At 39.2% G+C, this 18,857-nt stretch overlaps 1 protein-coding gene across 2 annotated transcripts in view; it reads left to right on the top strand.

The window, feature by feature from the left end:
• ALDH1A2 (aldehyde dehydrogenase 1 family member A2) overlaps positions 1-18,857 on the top strand; it is a 95,927-nt gene that overhangs the window by 56,982 nt on the left and 20,088 nt on the right. For both annotated transcript variants that reach the window (XM_028495827.2, XM_007111874.4), the window contains 2 exons: positions 755-883; positions 1,010-1,123. In XM_028495827.2, coding sequence (XP_028351628.1) covers positions 755-883; positions 1,010-1,123 — 243 coding nt within the window. The remainder of the gene's footprint in view (positions 1-754; positions 884-1,009; positions 1,124-18,857) is intronic.

Genomic DNA, 18,857 nt, shown 5'->3' with positions numbered 1-18,857 from the left:
AGGGGCTGAAGCCAGGGGACCAGGATTTTTGTTTTCTTTCTTAATGAAATTATCAACGACACCTGATAGTACTGAGGCTCATGCCTGCACTTATAACAATACAAGCTTAATATCCTTTAAAATCAGTTTAAACCATTTTAGGCTGCAGACTCAGATACTCACATATATTTTTTAGTCTCCATTAGCTTTTTTTGCAGTGTCAAGGAGACAAAGTAAAACTTTTGTATACTCATCAGTAGATGCACTTTATTTTTTGTAATCACTTGTTTTTGTGACAATACATGTAGGTAAAGAAAAAGGTGCTGCCTGGAAATATACACTGACTTCTAGTTCTTCCACACTGAAGAGCTTTCATACCAGTCTGAAATCCTGATGTAAAAATCACAAATGCAAAAAAAAGTTTTCATACACAAGAACTTACTGGAACCAAAGGCTAATTTTAAAAACATATAAAGTAACACCAATGAAAAACCAAAATAAAACAAAGAAAAAACAAAGACTCCCTTTTTACCATGAGATTTCTTTTTGTGGGTAGCTGGAAATAGAAATTTGCTGACCAGAGAGAAAAGGAGAGATTTTCACAGTCAATCCTATTCTGTTCTTAATGAAGTAATTAAAAAATCCAAACATCTATACTCTGGTGGGACAAGATTTATGTTGAGGACTAGTCTGAGACATCTGAGAAGTCACAGCTTGAAAGCAAAGTAATGGAGGAATATTTTTCATCTATCAACCTTGAGTTTTTGCCTTTCAGTGGAACTTCCCCCTGCTGATGTTTGCCTGGAAAATTGCTCCAGCTCTGTGCTGTGGCAATACAGTAGTTATTAAACCAGCAGAGCAAACACCACTCAGCGCGCTCTACATGGGAACCCTCATCAAGGAGGTAAGAGAAACTGACTTCAGGAGTGGCTCCCGCTCTCCTTACAGTTGGGGCCTACTGGAGCATATCCGATTTAACGTGCTTCATCAGCTTTCACAAGCCACGTTTCCTCCAATTCTGTTTTGTTAGGCTGGCTTTCCACCGGGAGTCATCAATATTTTGCCAGGATACGGGCCAACGGCCGGGGCAGCAATAGCTTCTCACGTTGGCATAGACAAGATTGCGTTCACAGGGTCTACTGAGGTAGGTGCCTGAGAAACCATAGCTTGAAGAACAGTTCTGCAAATGAGTAGAGTGTTTAAGAGAAAATTGAAAATGTTACCCATAGGCTGAACACCTAAAGAGCAGTGAATACCCAAGGTCTCAACGAGCAGCATTGGTATCATAGCTAGAAGACTGATGAATGTCAAAGTAAAGGTGTACATTGACTATTTGATGCCACAGATCTCTGAGGTTTTTTTGTATGCCATTTGTGTGAGACCAGTCCCAGAAAAACAAACAAAACCCTATTATATTTTGAAATAAAAGGAACACATATCAGAGGCAAAAACAAACAAACTGTCCCACAAAAGTGTCCCAGAAGCTGGGATTCTGAACACTTTCTCAAATCAAGATCATAAGGTAAGAACTGGAGATCTAGGGACTTCCCTGGCGGTCCAGTGGTTAAGACTTCGCCTTCCAATGCAGGGGGTGCGGGTTTGATTCCTGGTCGGGGAGCTGAGATCCCACATGCCTCGCAGACATAAAATAGAAGCAGAATTGTAACAAATTCAATAAAGACTTTAAAAATGGTCCACATCAAAAAAAACCTTAAAAAAAAAATAAAAAGAACTGGAGATCTAAATTAATCTCTGGTCTTATTATATCACCAAATCCTGTAGATGCAGTTTGCAGCTTACTATGACCATGAGCCATTATGGGTGATGTAGAGTAGAGGTCAGCAAACTTTTTCTGTAAAAGGCCAGATGGCAAATATTGTAGAGTTTGCCGGCAGTATGGTCTCTGCTGCAACTATTTAACTCTGCCCCTGTAGCACGAAGTAGCCATAGGTAATGTATAATGTATAAGCTGAACAAGGCTACAGGCCAGCACTCCATGTCCTGTACTGGCTTTGCTCTGGGGGCAGTCAGCTCTGCTTGCCTGCCTCTTGGCTCAAGCACTACTGAGCCACACAGCTTTCCGGAGTTAGCAGCCCTTCTGGTCACATGGGGCCGGAAGACACTCTACAGTGGGTGGTGCCGTGATTCAGCTCCTTGTCTGGGCAGGGCAAACTGGGCTCTAGGGCTAGCAAAAGTCCTTATTTGAGTAGCTGAATCAGGCAGATCTGCAACCCTCTGTGTTCCCTGATCAGAGTGTGCCCCCAGTTTGGTTCTGCAGATGAGCAAAGCCACTGGTTGGGATTACTGCTTGGTCACCGCAGGTAGGAATTCAGTCTGCCAAGATTTGTGTGCTGCAAGCCCCTACCCCCTTCACTGTCACAGTCACGTTCCCAGTGCTTGAGCTCCGCAGAGTCCCCTGCAATCCCTGTGGTACGAGATCAGAGTAGCAGCTCCCACAAATTAACTCACAATTCTGGCTTCTCTTTTCCCACTGGAGGAACCAGAGGGTCAGGAGAGATCTCTCCACATGGTGCTGCAATGGCCTGGGGGAGGGGCAATGCGGTTACAGTGTAGGCTGCTTTTCATAACCCTTCTAATGGAGTCTGTCTGGGTCTCTATGGTGCAGGGGAGTGCTTCAGGCTTAACCTTATGTTCTAGGATTCTCTCAGTGATGTCTTGTTTTTTTTTTAATAGTTGTTAGTTATGCTTCTCGTGAAGGGAAGAAAAGTCTGGAACAACCTATGTTGCCATCTTTGTAACATCACTTCTCAGTATTTTCACTAGTACCAGGTTGCTTTAATTATTAGGTTTTAAAAGATGTGTTGTAATATGGTAGGCAAGATGCCCTCTTATTTGGTTTTTCAAAACCTTTTGGCTATTCTTTCCCATTCTTTCAGATAAAATATCAAATTAGTTTTCCAAGTATCTTACCTTCCTCTACAAAACTCTCATTGGAATTTTGATTGGTGTCATATTACCTGTCTATATTAAATTGAGGGATAAGTGCTCTCTCTAGAAGATTGACTTCTCATCTAGGAATTTAATATAAATCTCTTCATTTATTTGTCCTATAATGTTCATCACTGATATCATCACTTACGTGTTAGGCTTTTCTTGATAAATTAATTTCTGGGGATTTAACTTTTTGTTCCAAGGATATTTCAGTTTAAAAACTGAGCACTTATTTTTTTAAGTCACAGTACCATGTATTGGAAAGTTATATTGAAATGATGACTTAATCTTTCAGGCCAGAGAAGAAGTGACATAGTGAATCAATAAGAACATAAGTGCTTGTTTCCAAGTGGCCTTGGTTTAAATCTCTGTTTTGCCATTTTAAAAGTTTTTTAAACTTTTAAAAAGACTTTATTGAAGTATAATTTACACACAGTAAAATGCACCCATTTAAGTACCAAATGTACACAGTCATGTAACCATCACCCAAATTAAGATATAGAATATTTCCATACCCTAAAAAGATTTGTTATACCCTTGGCCCCAGGCAACCACTGACCCTTTTTATTAATTTTTCTTATTCTATTAGTTCATATAAATGGACGGATACAATATGTACTCTCCTGTGCCTGATTTTTTTTTGTTGGTGAGGGGGTTGTTGTTCAGTATTTAATGAATTATTGATACGATTGGGTTTGAATCTCCCGTTTTGATTTTATTTTCTACTTGTCCCATTTGCTTTTTGTTCTTTTTCTTTTCTTTTTCTGCCTTATTTTGGATGAATTTAGTACACCATTTTATCATTTATTTTGGATTATTAGCTAAGCCTCTTTTTTAATATAAATGTATTTATTTTTATTTTTGGCTGTGTTGTGTCTTCGTTGCTGTGTGCAGGCTTTTCTCTAGTTGCGGTGAGCGGGTGCCACTCTTTGTTGCGGTGCACAGGCTTCTCATTGCAGTGGCTTCTCTTGTTGCGGAGCACGGGCTCTAGGTGTGTGGGCGTCAGTAGTTGTGGCATGTGGGCTCAGTAGTTGTGGCTCACGGGCTCCAGAGCACAGGCTCAGTAGTTGTGGCACATGGGCTCAGTCGTTGTGGCTTGTGGGCTCTAGAGCACAGGCTCAGTAGTTGTGGCTCACAGGCTTAGTTGCTCTGCGGCACGTGGAATCTCCCCAGACCAGGGCTCGAACCCGTGTCCCCTGCATTGGCAGGCGGATTCCCAACCGCTGTGCCACCAGGGATGCCCCAGCTAAGCCTCTTTTTAAAGTGCTTGCTTTAGTAATTCCAACATGCATCTTAGTCAGTCTATTATTTAAAAGTATTATGTTGCTTCATATATAATGTAATAACAGTACAACAGAATTCTTCTATTTCTTATCCCATCCTTCATGCTACTGTTGTTCTATAATTCACTATTGATGTATGTTATATAGCCCATAGTACATTGCTACACTTTTTGTTTTAAAAATTCAACTATCTTTTCAAAAAAATTTTTAAATGAGAAAACAAAATTATTTTACATTTACTCACATACTTGCCTTTTCTGACCCTCTTCTTTTTTTTGTTTTGTTTTTTGGTTTTCTTGGTCCATGTTTCTTTCTGATATCATTTTCCTTCTATATAAAGATCTTTCTTTAGCATTTCTTATAGTGCCGGTCTGTTAGTGAAAAATTCTCTCAGCTTCTGTTTGTCTGAAGATGTCTTTATTTTGTTTTCATTTTTTATGACTTTTTCCTGAATATAAAATTCTGATTCAACAGTTTTTATTTTATTTTATTTTACTTTCAACACTTGAAAGACGTCATTCTGTTTTTTTATGACTTGCTCTGTTTCTGATAAGTTAGCAGTCATTCTTATCTTTGTTTTACTGTATATAATTTTTTTTTATCTGGGGGCTTTAAAAATATTTTCTTTTGACTGATTTTCAACAATTTGATTATGATGTGCTTCTGTGTAGTTTTCTTTGTTTTTCTTCCCATTTGAGGTTCATTGGAAATTCTTGTATCTATGAGTTCATATTTTCATCAAATTTGGAAAACTTTGGCAGTTATTTTTCAAATATATATGCTTTTTTCATGTCTGTTAATTTTTGAAATGATGCTGAACATTGTGACCATTACCTTATTGAACATGTGGATTTTGTTTTCTTTCTTTAAAGAGTGCTGGACTTTGTTCTGTAAAGTGGTTAAGTCACTTGCAGTACAGCCTGACCCTTTTGACACTTAATTTTAAGCTTTGTTAAGTATAGCTTATCTTTTACTAAGATACTAAACTTTATTAAGATTACTAAGTTGGGCTCCTTCTGGAGTTTCTACTGAATGTTCTCAGTGTTCAGCTAGGTCTTTCCACTCTGGCTAGTCAGAACTCAAATGTCCCCAACTCTGTATGAGCTCTGGGGATTATTCAGCATACAAATTACCTGGTCTTTGTTCTTTATCCAGTCTTGTGGAGTTTCACCATATGTATACCCAGTTTAGCCTTCAGCCAAAGACTTGATGGGACCCCCATAAGGTTTCTTGACTGCATTGTCTCCCTCTGGTACTAAGCCCCTCACATTTTAACCACCTTATTCTCTCTAAACTCTGATCTATTTCATCAATTCAGTGAGACCACCGTGTTCTACTTTGGTCTCCCCATCCCATGTTGCAATCTAGAATGTCTTTTGGCAGAAAGGTCTTCCCTTGTTTGTTTCTTTTATCTCTAGAATCACAGTCCCATACTGCCTGATATCTCATTTAAAGAAAGCAATTTCATGTACCTTTCTAGTTAACCATGAGAGGGCAAGTCTAGTGACAGTTTTTGACAAATAGACTGCCAGTTATTCCAACAGCCAAAATGGGTTTATTCAGAATCAGCAAAGAATTGCAATTTGGGGTCTGCAGCCATGGCAAACTACATGCAAGTCCTTCCACAGCAAGGAGAGGACTCTTAAAGAAGGGAAAAGGAAATTGGAGGGCTATAGTAAACAGAGTCCATTGGAGAAATTGACAGTTTGAAGTATAGTGGCTTTTCATTTGCTGGGGTTGTGACAGTGTCCTCTAAATGGATGAGCTCTTGCCAGGCAAGAAGAGGAAGTCTTTCTTTTTCCTGTTAGGCTGTGCTCTTGTCATAGGTGTTAGAGCTCCCCTTTCTGGTCTCCCAACTCTATCTTAATTGAGGTTTCTGTTTATTAATTTTTACATTTCCCCCTTTTGATCAAGAGCTTTCTCTGAAAGCATTGCTGATCAAGAGTCCAGTTTTCTGGTTTTAGCAGCTTTTTGTCTCTCAATGCCCGGAAGGACCTTGGGTGTAGTTTCCCATGTCAGAGGGAAAGTACACAGATTGAAAACCTATTGAGGTCACATTCTAGTAACAAGGAGGGATAGGAGGGAGAACTCTCAGGCACTTTTTGTGTAAAATCCATGTGTTATCAAGATCGTAGACATAGGAGATCTTCTGAAGTGTTATGTCATCATTAAAGGTCTGGCAGGCAAGCTTCCAACAGGACTGGTCCAGATTACTTTGAGAAAGCTATCTCATTAGGTGTTGTCTACTTCAATTCTAGGAAATTTTTACTTTCAGGTCCCCAGATGATATGCAGGTCCAGTCAGGGTTTGGTGCTTTCTTTTAGTGTATCACGTGAATTCAGAAGTCTTTTCCCTGGAGTTCAGTGGCACAGGGTTGGTTAGCAGTACCAGATAGGGGATCTTTCCAGCAAGGTTGGAGAAAGTCTTTCTGGAGGTCTTTTCCAATAGATAAAATCTCCAGGGTGCAAGGTGTGATGCTGAACGTCTTTGTCTCCCAAGAGCACACTGTAAAAAAGATTGCTCTAACAAAACATGGTTATTTTTAATAGAAGCAATTAGGCCTTTGCAATATTGCAGTATCTCTCTTATCAGTGAGTCAAAAGGGGCAGGAGCCAAGTTCATTGGGTATTCTATGACTGTTTCAAAGTATGAGAGTTTATGAGTTCCAAAAGGGATGGATCTAAGATTTAGAAGGACCCATGGTAATGCTTTTGGCCAAAGTGTTTTTAGGGACTCTACAAATTTGCCATTTGAGTCTTAATAATATCATTAGTGCATTTGACTAAACTAGAGGGTTGACAGTGGTACACATGGTGAAAGCGTTGTAAAACTGGCCAAACAGTGCGCAGTTGTCAAAGTACTGACTAGTAAGATGAGTTCCTTGATCACTATGAAGTTCAAGAGGAGTTACCCAGGTAGGGATAATCTTTGGACTTTAGCTGCAGAAGAGGCAGTAGCCTGTCTGCAAGAGATGCCTTCAGCCCAGTGTGAAAACAGACAGACAGGACTAAAACATATTTATATTCATGAGACAGAGGAAGTTGTATGAAATGCTTTTTCCAGACCTCAAATGGTTATTAAGCAGTTTGAAATGTCCGGGAGCAGTGCAAACAGGCTTCTCTGGGTTATATTTCAGACGAATGGGATAAGTGAGGTAGGAACTTCTTGCAGCCTTCTTAATGTTTCTTCACCAATATTGATTCATGAATGCTATCATTATGTCAGTAGACCAATGGTTTAATGTATGTACAGTGGTTAGGATTGGGAATTCTAGAATCACCGCTAGGACTGAGTTGTTATTTGGTCCAAACCAGAGCTTTCTCTTTTTGTCAAACCAAGAATTGTTGAATTTCCAGTCTTGTTTTTCCTTCTCTGAGGCCAATTGTGTTCGGCTTCTCTAACCAGTTTTTCTAAGTTATAATTTGGGGAAATATCTCTTTGGACCATGCCAGAGGTTTGGCTGTTGTTGGTTCCTTTAAGGACAGCATTCCTTGTGGAAATGTCAACAAGGTGATTTCTTTTAGCTTCCATAAAGTCAACTTTAGAATCTTAATAATAGCTAAAGCAGCAGATAAAAGTATTGCATCTAGCAATTCCTGAATATAAGGGCCATTTTAAATTTTATTTCCACTCCAAGTAAGGAAGCCATATTGCTTCCACAGCATTCCAAAAGTATGAGCTGCTCTGAAAGCACATCTACTATCAGTGGCATTTTTGTCCTTGGCTGAAGTACAAGCCTGTGTAAGAGCACATAATTCAGCTTGTTCCGCCAAAGTAGCCATAAGTAAAGATGCTGCTTCAACAACATTAAAAGGAGTTGTAATAGCATGTCCAGCACAATATTTGTCATTGTCACTTTTTAAATAGAAACCATCAGTGAACCATGAGAAATCAGTGTTACCCAAAGCATTTTCCTGCAGATCATCTCAAGGAGTCGCAAGGTGATCTATCAGCGTTAAGCAGTCATGAAGGACTTCATCAGTGACAGAGGGGAGAAGAGTAGCAGGGTTACCGTCACTCTGTAAAAGAGTGATTTGAGGAGTAGTTAACGAAAAGACTTCAGAGGAGGTGAAGCAGCTGACTGAGAATTGTTGAATATGATGAGAATTCAGGTGAGCTTTTACTGCATGTGGTACAAAAATGGTTAAAGGGGATCCCATAATAGTTTTCTTGGTGGCCTTCACCAAAAGGGCAGTGGCAGTAATGAATTTTTCTCCTGTTTTGGAAGAAAGAAATTCTGGCTTGATACTTCCCTAAGAAGTCTTAGCTAAAAATGAATAGGGGTGGAGGAACTAAGGAGAAAAGAGTATGTTATTTCTCAAAGGGTCTAAACAAAAGGTTATAGGTTCAAAGACAGGAACCTCTTGTGGTTCAGTAGAGATCCCGATATTTGGACTGTTTAGTACTCCGAGGCAGGGGCTGCTTTATAATAGCAGAGTTGAGCACCGGGTGTGTTGGCTTTGGTGTCAGTTAGGACTGGAAGAGATTCAGCCCCAATCTGGAGAGACATTTGGAGAATTGGGAAGATCCCCTGTAGTTCCTCAGAGCCACTTCCTTGAGGACTGGGAGAGCAATGGAAAAACTGGTTAGAGGCCTGAAGGTGCCGGAAGTGCTTGAATTTATAACAATCTCTTTTCCAGTGTCCTGGCTGTTTTGCAAAGATAGCAGAAATTAGGAAGGTTTTGGTTTCATTTAGGGACCTTCATTTGCTGGAGTTGAAGATTAAGAATTTTGTTGGTCTTCCTTTTAGGTGACTGCTCTAGAGTGCGAGAGAACTGGTTTACCAGATTACCTAAATCTGAAGTGGACATAGTTTCCCATTCCATCCTGGTCCTTTTTACCAGAAGGGAAAGGTCCCGGTTCAGCCTATTGATAAACATAAAATTAAAGTCTCCCCAGGTGGGATCAACATTTGAAGGAAGACCAGAATTTTCCTTAACAATCTGAAGTTAATTATAATAGTCATGAACAGATTCATCAGATTTGCGTGCAAGCTTGAATTTTGTCCCAGTCAACAGGCTTTGGAAAAGTCCTAGGAATTGCCTGATGAAGTTGTCTAGCAGTTGCCTGAGCCTGATCATATAACTTAGCGGGCTGGTCTCCAGCTTTAATTCTAGAGACGTTTCAGGATTTTCCCAATTAGCAGCTTTCATCCAATGCTGGGCCTAGCCTTCACCAGCAAGCATATGAACTAGCAGATATGAATCCGAGAAACCAGGTAGGTAAGTTTTGTTTTGTGTATCCCTTAACTACTTATTGTGGATATAGATGATTTTACTACTTTCATCTTTTAATTTTCCTACTAGCTTTATAAGTGGTTGATCTGCTATCTTTATCGTATATTTGCCTTTACCAATGAGGTTTTTCTCTCTCATAATTTTCATATTTCTAATTGTGGCCTTTTCTGCTTAGAGAAGTCCCTTTAACATTTCTTATAAAGCCTGTTTTGTGCCACTGAACACTTTTAGCTTTTACTTGTCGTTAAGACTCTTGATCTCCCCTTCAACTATGAATGATAGTCTTGCTGGGTATTCTTGGTTTTTTCCTTTCATCATTTTAAACATATCATGCCACTCCCTTCTGGCCTGCAGAGTTTGTGCTGAAAAGTCAGCTCATAGTCTTATGGGAATTCCCTTGTATATAACTAGTTGTTTTTCCTTTGCTGTTTTTAATATTCTCTCTTTATCTTCAATTTTTGTCATTTTAAATTACAATGTGCCTTGGTATGTTCCTCTTTGCATCAATCCTGTATGGGACTCTCTGTGCTTCCTTTCCCAGGTTAGGGAAGTTTTCAGCTATTATGTCTTCAAATATGTTCTCTGCCCCTTTCTCTCTTTATTTTTCTGGGACCACCAGCACATTTGATGTTGTCCCAGAGGTCTCTTAAACTGTCCTTATTTTTAAAAAGTCTTTCTTCTTTTTTGCTTGGGTGATATCCCCTCCTCTGTCTTCTAGTTCACTGATCTGTTCCTCTGTATCATACAATCTACTGTTGATGCCTTCCAGTGTATTTTTTATTTCAGTTATTGTATTCTTCAGCTCTGTTTGGTTCTTCTTTATATTTTCTAACTCTTTGTCAAAATTCTCATTGTGTTCATCTATTCTTCTCCTAGGTTCTTTGAGCACCTTTATGATTATTACCTTGAACTCTTTATTGGGTAGATTGCTTACCTCCAGTTCACTTAGTTCTTCTGGTGTTTTATCTTGTTCTTTCATTTGGAACATATTCCTTTGTCACCTCATTTTGCCTAATTTCCTATTTTTATTTCTATGTATTTGGTATGTTGATTATGTTTCCTGATATTGGCAAAGTGGCCTTATGTAGGAGACATCCTGTGGAACCCAGCAGCACATTCCCCTTTGTTCAGCAGAGCTACCTGCTCTAGGGGGCCCTCTGTGTGGGCTTTGTGGGCCCTTCTGTTGTGGCAAGCTGACTACTGCTAGCCTACTTGTAGGCATGGCTGGCCCCTGGCCTGGTTGGTTGCTAGGCTCTGCCTAATGTAGAGGCTGCTGGCTGCTGGTGGGCAGGGTCAGGTCCTGGCACAACTGGCTGCACGGAGCCTGGGAGTTCTGGTCCTGGTGCTGGCCCATTGGTGGGCAGGACTGGGTCACCGGGCACCTTGCTGCAGAGCTTCAGAGGTTCTGGGGCTACTGCTGGACCACTGGTGGGCAGAGCTGGGTCCCAGGGGAGGGGGTGGCAGGTTGCAGGGGCAGGAGTCTCGGAGCTAGTGTCAGCCTGCTGGTGAGTGGTCTGGGTCCTGACCAGTGCAGGGTATGGCTGGTCCCAAGGGATCCCAGGGCTGGTACTCACCCACTGGTGAGTGAGGCTGGGTCCCGGGGCTAGTGCCAGCCCACTGGTGGGTTGGGCCAGTCCCGACAGCTGGCTGCAAGGTCCTGGGGGCCCGGGGCTAGTGCTGGCCCACTGGTGGGTAGGGCAGGGTCCTGGGCCCTCTGGTGGCTGGGGCCAGTTCCAGGGCATCTTGGGACTCAGGGTGTCCTATGGCAGCAGCCCTGCTAGTAGGTGGGACTGTGTCCCTGCACCACTATCTGCTAGGACTGGGGTGTCCCAGGACTGGTGGTTACTGGTTGGTGGGCAGGGCCAGGTCTTGGTGCTAATAAGCTAGAGGGTGAATTCCAAAATGGCACTTGCCAATAGCAGTGCCCTCGTGGTAGAATGAGCTCCCCAAAATGGTTGCTGCCAGCGTTGGTGTCCCCAGGGTGAGCCCCAGATGCCCCCTTCCTCTCTAGTAGGCTCTCTAAGATCAGCAGGTGGGTATGACCCAGGCTCCTTTCAAATTACTGCTGCTGCCTTTGGTCTCAGAACGTGTTGTGTGTGCCCTTTAAGAGTGGAGTCTCTATTTCCCACAGCTCTTTGGGTCTCCTGAAAGTAAGGTCTGTTAATGTTTGGAAGCATCAAATTACCAATTGAAATAGGTGTTCCATTCAGTGTGGGAAATTTTAGAGATGTGTAAGTTTGAGGATTTCAAAAGTTTCCTATAATCACCATTGATATTCTAAATTGACTTTGGTTAGGTAGGTTTCAGGCAGGTCACCGATTCTCATAGTTTATCATTGTCTCAAATTGAATATATTATACTAAATGAGGTTACAAATTTATATACTTCTGTTGATACAACTAAAGTCTTAAGAATACAACCCTAGCAATGTTTGGATTTAAAAGTCCTTGGTTTCTTCGGTGTAGAATATTTTTAAAGTATTTTAATCCCATAAATGACTAATTTCTAATCTTTTCAAAAAATTATTTTAATTTTATTTATTATACAAATGATAACATTTCTATGCAAGATTTGTGTATAAAACATTAATTTCTAATCTTTTGGGGTGAGATAATTTGCTTATCAGTTTAGTGGTGATTTTTTAGCTTTAATTTTTGAAGATTACAGTTTCTGGTCAAACATACCGATTTTGGGGTGGGGGGTTTGCATTCTCTTTGGAGTCTCTCCTTTAGTCATTCTTCTCACTACCCCACGTAGCATCTGATGTGTAGTCAGCATGAATTATAAGTATTTGTTAGGTACACGAAGGAGGAAAGACTGAATTTGAGAAATAAAAGCTTAATCTCAGAGCTAGAAGGTGATATATCAGTGGAACACTTTCTTCAAAATGTCACTAATAGCTTAGGGTTTAATATTTTTTTACTTTGTAGCTATATAATTATGGACCACTTAATTCTGTACAAAATTTGCTTAATAGTAAGCACACATTTCTCAGGGTTGTGAGAATTAAATGCACAATGAGTTTTATAAGTTGTAAGCAACAAGCAAATGTTAGTTTGTAATATGTCATTAGCATTCTAAAAAATGAGAGAGCTCTGTGAGTTGGATGATCTGTCAAGGCTTCAAGAGAAAGATGGATTTGATACAGGTTTTGTAAGATATGGGTAAGTAGAGTGAACGGAAAAGAAGTAGCATTAGTCAACAACTAGAGGCTGGAGTGTACAGAAAGTCTTAGTGGAGTAGAATAGGGATAGCGAAGGGGTTGGGGAGAAAGGTTGGGAGGCAGATGAACTAGAAAGTAATATTCTGCAAATCAAGCCATTGAAAATAATTCTCAGTTTAAAAATTGAGGCCAGAGAGTAGAAGACCTTTCAGACAAAGGCATCACATGGAAACTATACACCGGTATCCTTTATGAATATAGATGCAAGAATCCTCAACAAAATACTAGCAAACAGAAATCAGCAACTTAAAGGATTATATACCATGACCAAGTGGGATTTATCCCAGGAATGGAAGGTTAGTTTAATATCCAAAAAATCAGTCAATGTAATACTCCATATGGGTAGAATAAAGGACAAAACCACACCATCATCTCCATAGACATGGAAAAAAGCATTTGACAAAATCAAACACCACACAGAAACATACAGAAATATTATTCCTAATTCCCCCAAAGTGGAAACAATCAAAATAGCCATCAAATGATGAGTTGATAAGCAAAATGTGGGTGTATCCATATCCATACAGTGGAATATTATTCAGTCACAGAAAAGAAGGAAGTACCAATATAGGCTGACATAGGTGAACCTTAAAAACATGCTAAATGAAAGAAGCCAGTCACAAAAGGCCACATGTCGTGTGATCCTACTTCTATGAAGTGTCAAGAATAGGCAGATCCATAGACAGAAAATGGATTAGTAGTTTCCAGGGGCAGGAAAAAGGGGAGAATGGGGAATGACTACTAATAGATATGAAATGTTCTGGAATTAGATACTAGTAGTCATTGAGATGATTGTACAATTGTCTGAATATACTAAATTGAATTTTAAATTTCAAAAGGTAGATTTTATGGTATATGAATTATATCTCAAAAAAGCTGTTAAAAATGGATGTTTTTTAAGAAGTATTTAAGGCTTAAAATTCTGGATATTAAGAGCCAACATCGATTGAGCACTTACTGTATGCCAGGTACCTGCTAAGTGCTTTGCATATATCATCTCACTACATCTTTACAGTAGCTCTAAGAGATACACAGATGAGCAAGTGTGGCTGGGAGAGGTTAAAATTACCTGCCCGTAGTCACGTGCTAGTAAGTTGTGCGTCTGAGAATCATACCCAGAGCTTGTACTTCAAATGACAGTGCTATGCTGCTAAGGGGCTGTACTCGGTACCATAGAAGGAGGGAGCCATTAAAATCAGGAATGACATATCAAAGGGGATACTTAGGAAGGATAATATCAGTGGAACATATTCTGTTCAAAGCATGGTCAAACGTATGTAATTCTGAAAGGTCAGAGACACTATTCTAACTCAACTTTTTTTCTAAAATTTACTTTAAAATCGCATCTTTAGCCTCTTTAAATCTTATTCGATACATCATAGGGCTTCCAGTGGACGATCTCTGGCATAGAACTTACAGTTTTAAACCTAAGCTGTCTTGTCCACTCCGCAAATATTTATTGAGCACTTACTAAATATCAGGTACAATGTTAGACCTTAGATAAATTGTGCAATTCAGTCTAACCCAGTGATCGTCTGTGAATATGTAACTAGTATAGTGTGGTGTGTATGGGAGCATGGAGAAAGAGAAGAATAATTCTGCACCATTTCTCTTAATACTTCCTTATTGAAGATGACTTCTAAGACCAAGGCTAGAATTAAAATTCTTTTGCTCAACATGGTTTTCAAATGTATCTATATCTGTGCATTAAGGAGAAATATAATATGTTCAAGATGCTTAAATTCAAATGAAAAGCTATTTCTTTCAAAGGTAACACCATTTAAGAAAAAGATAATTCTACATCTTAATTCCACAGTTATTAATATTCACAACTGTGGAAAATATAGGTCTATCTTCCTTTTCTCTTTGGAGAAAATGAAATTATGGTGGTATGGTATGGGAGCCAAAGTATGAAAAGGACTTGTGGGAAAGGAACCCCAGCTGTGGGGAACCCTTGTGAGTAATGTGTTGCTTGATATTGGCGAATAATCATCAAACACTTGTATCATTCAATTCTCAGAATCATTTCCCATGCCTGATAGTCCAGCACTTTCAAAAGGCTGGATACATATTTTGCTGGAACGTAAAATGGGACGTTAGGCTTCACTGTTGCCTCTCAATAGCAAATGCAGTTTTTGGTTTTTGCATTTCAGTCAGGTCTGCTTTTAACAGGCATTTTAACTCCAGAGCTGTAGATTTTATACTCATTCAGTATATCCTTAAAATATCTTCTAAAGTGAAAAGCCTAATAGAGATGGGGGAAAAAATAGCCCTATGAATCTAAATCACAACAGATGGGACTTGTTGAGGAGTTAGTGGGTGTCTGATTTCCTCGTACCCCGAACACTTGGTAGAGTGATCTAGTGCTGGACACCAGATGTTCAGTCAGTGACTGCTAAACACATAATTCCAGTGTTCTAGTGGAAGTATTTTTATATTTAAGGGACACAAAAGTGTGCAAAAGCTAGGAAAAATATTAGGTTTTCCCGTATACCCATTTTCCATAAATCATCTTTCTAATGCTCAGATTATATTACTCTCACCTACATTCAGGCCAAGTTAATTTCCATCTACAAAACTATCCAGTGGTTTATGATAAGCAAAGGTAATAACTGAACTGAAGGGTTAATAATCAATCTGATCAATCTCACGATCAACAAAGACCTCCTCACAGAATTTTACATTAGGGAGTTTAGAACTTTAATGTAGTTCACCTTGAGTTTATTTCTTTCAATCCTTTATTTAGAGTCTCTTAAAGAAAAATAAAGGACTCCTCATGGCTTTGCTAAAATGAAAGCTTGAAAGAATGCTGCATCACACTACCTCTAAAAAAACCAGAGGGAAGTATTTTTTCCGTAAGAAATGCCAAACATAGTCTTCAAATCATACTAAAAGCAATCAAGATTAAATATCAGATCTATATGAGAAAACTAGACATAATTTAAACCTCTCTCATGGTAGTGTGCATTTGTTCACAGTACATGTTGATATTTAATCTTTCCCACCCTCAGATTCCGTCTGTGGATAAGGGATGACTGTACCTGACTCATCGACTGAGGAGGAAGTAAGCTAGTATATCGGAAAGTATTTAGCACAGGGCCTGGCCCTTAGTAAAGTGTCAATAAATATTAGCTGTTACTGGTTTCTATTTATTGTTAAATGAAATTTATATAACAATATAATCTTGGGAATGTGTGGTGTAATATATAAGGGGGCTGGGTTCAACCAAGCTTGGATCAAATCCCAGCTCTCTTTGGCATATTATTTAGTCTTTCTGATCTCTCATTTCTTCATCTATTAAGAGGGGTTATGAAGAACTGCTTACATGTTTATTTGTGGATTAATGGAGATAGTGTCTTTGAAAGTTCCAGTCCTGTTGCTGGCACATTGTAAGGATTCAGTGACTATTAGTTGAATCTGATTGATTCTAGTTGAATCTATTTGCAAAGGATATGTCTGTTGAAAACTAATTCCTGCTTTCCTCTAGAAATTTTACTTTCCTTTTGTTTGTTTTATGACTTTTATAAATATTTTACAAATATTTTTGTCTTCTAATAAATGTTTATTTTTGTTTTGTTTTGCTGTTCTATTTCACTTTTTAGGAAGATTGCTTGGGTGCTTGCTTGAATAAACTGATTTTTAATTTTTTTTTTTTTTTGGCTGCATTGGGTCTTCATTGCTGTGCATAGGCTTTCTCTAGTTTTGGTGAGTGGGGCTACTCTTCCTTGCGGTGCGTGGTCTTCTCATTGTGGTGGCCTCTCGTTGCGGAGCATGGGCTCTAGATGCATGGGCTTCAGTAGTGGCGGCACGTGGGCTCAGTAGTTGCGGCACGTGGGCTCAGTAGTTGTGGCTTGTGGGCTCTAGAGCACAGGCTCAGTAGTTGTGGCGCATGGGCTGAGTTGCTCCGAGGCATGTGGGATCTTCCCAGACCAGGGATCAAACCCGTGTCCCCTGCATTGCCAGGTGGATTCTTAACCACTGCAATGCCAGGGAAGTCCCCACAGTTCTGTGACTTTGCACATGTCATTTCTTCTGACAAAAATGACCACCCTTCCCTTGTCTACCCAATGAGATCTTAGCTCAACGATTTTGTTCTACCATCTGTGCAGATAAATGAGAACTGGCCAATTTCTATAATGAGTATGATGCTTTATTCTTATTTAGATTCATAATCTCAAAATTTACCACCCTTTTACTTCCAATAATTTCTTTTATTGGCTTCTAATCTGTTCTTTGTTTTCACCACCTTTTGCTTTCCCTTAAGTTTAGTTTTTTTTCCTCTTCACTTGTTCTCTTTCCCTTTCAGGCTTTAATAATTTTAAAATTTAATTAACTTATTCTAATGCATTTAACTTTAATTAAAACCATTAAATCATATTTTAAATAGTCATGTGGATTCAATATCATTTCCCCACCAATAATTCACAAAGGACAACAAAAAGAAGTGTGGCATAATTACTCTAATAAAGTAACATTTTTATTGCTTAATATATCTTTATTAACAGCTTTATTGAGGTATAATTGATATACAATAAATTTCACGTAAAGTGTACAGTTTGGTAAGTTTTGACATATGTATCCACCTGTGAAACCATCACCACAGTTCACATAATACATACATCCATCAGCCTCAAACGTTTCCTACTGCCCCTTTGTAATCTCTCTTGCATCTTTCGCTCTGCTCCTCCCCCCATTCCCATTCCCAGGCACTGATCTGCTTTATGCCACTGTAGATCATTTGCATATTCTAGAATTTTATGTAAATAGAAACATACAGTATGTACTCTTTTGTCTGACTATTTTTACTCAGCACAATTATTCTCAGATCCATGCACATTTTTGCATATATATCAAAAATTAATTCCTTTTTATTGCTGAGTAGTGTTCAATTTTATGGATACATCACAATTTGTTCATCTGCCTGTTGATGGACATTTAGGACATTTAGGTTGTTTCCAGTTTGGAACTACTATACATAAAAGCTCCTGTGAACATTTTATGTGCCAGTCCTTGTGTGTGTGTGTGTGTGTGTGTGTGTGTGTGTGTGTGTGTGTGTGTGTGTAGGTGGATAGTTAGATAGATTGATTGATTCTTTTTTCTCTTGGGTAAATGCCTAGCAATGGAATGGCTGGATCTTATTAGGTTCAGAAACTACTAAATTGTTTTCCAAGGTGGGTATATCATCTTACCAGCAATGTATTAGACTTCTAGCTCCTTCACATCCTCAGCAGCACTTGGTATGGTCAGTCTTTATCATTTTAGCCATTCTAATAGGGGTATAGTGCTGTCTCACTGTTGCTTTATATAACACAGGAAATTCTTTATCTTCACTGGAAGAACATTAACAACTAAATATGTTATCTTCAACAATGCAGATATCCAATGGGGGAGCTGAGAGAGAAGGGAGAGTTGGGAAAGAGAATAAGACGGAAGGTGGCCCCATGAAGTATTTTGCTGTTAGGAACATTCACATAGTGAGATAGCTTATAGCAGTGTGCACAGAGCAAGTTTCACCTAAAGTTTTCTGGTGGACTCTATTGATATTTCTCTCTTTAGAGGGGTTTACATTCACTAGGAGGGAAACAAATCCTTTGGCATTTGGAGTATCTCCAAGTTTCTTCTCTGGGATGATATCATTGACAGATAATAGAGGACCAGAGGGAGAAGTATTTGACTAGACCACAAAAGCCACCTTATAATTATATTAATGGTGGCAGGTGGAGAACTTTCACAGGCAAATTTAATGATCATGTAATCACCAAACCCCTTTACAGCTTGTAGTTTTTTACTTCTTTATTTATCTACCTTCTCTTAATTTTGTAAGCTACTTGGGAAACCATATAGATTCTTCCAGAGGGTACATGTCACTTAAATATGGATTTGAATGTGGCTCCAGTAATGATTATCCTAGTAGAGGGGACCTGTTTATACATCACAAAATGTCTGGAACAGTCAGCAACAAGAAGCTTATTTGAGGTGGCTGCTTTCCATTTTACTTTAGCAGAAGGCCTTTAAAAAGAAAACAAAGTTACTCAAAGATAGGATTAATTTCTCCTTATGCAGCTAAATACATAAGCAATGAATGTAAATATTTGATAAGTGAATATAAAAGGGCTCTTATAAGCACAGAGTCAATAAACAACCTCAATAAAGTACAGGAAAACAGTTTGCATTTTGCTTGGT

This window comes from Physeter macrocephalus, chromosome 11 (genome assembly GCF_002837175.3).
Source record: "Physeter macrocephalus isolate SW-GA chromosome 11, ASM283717v5, whole genome shotgun sequence".
NCBI lineage: Eukaryota > Metazoa > Chordata > Mammalia > Artiodactyla > Physeteridae > Physeter > Physeter macrocephalus.
This window is presented reverse-complemented; position numbering and strand designations above follow the sequence as displayed.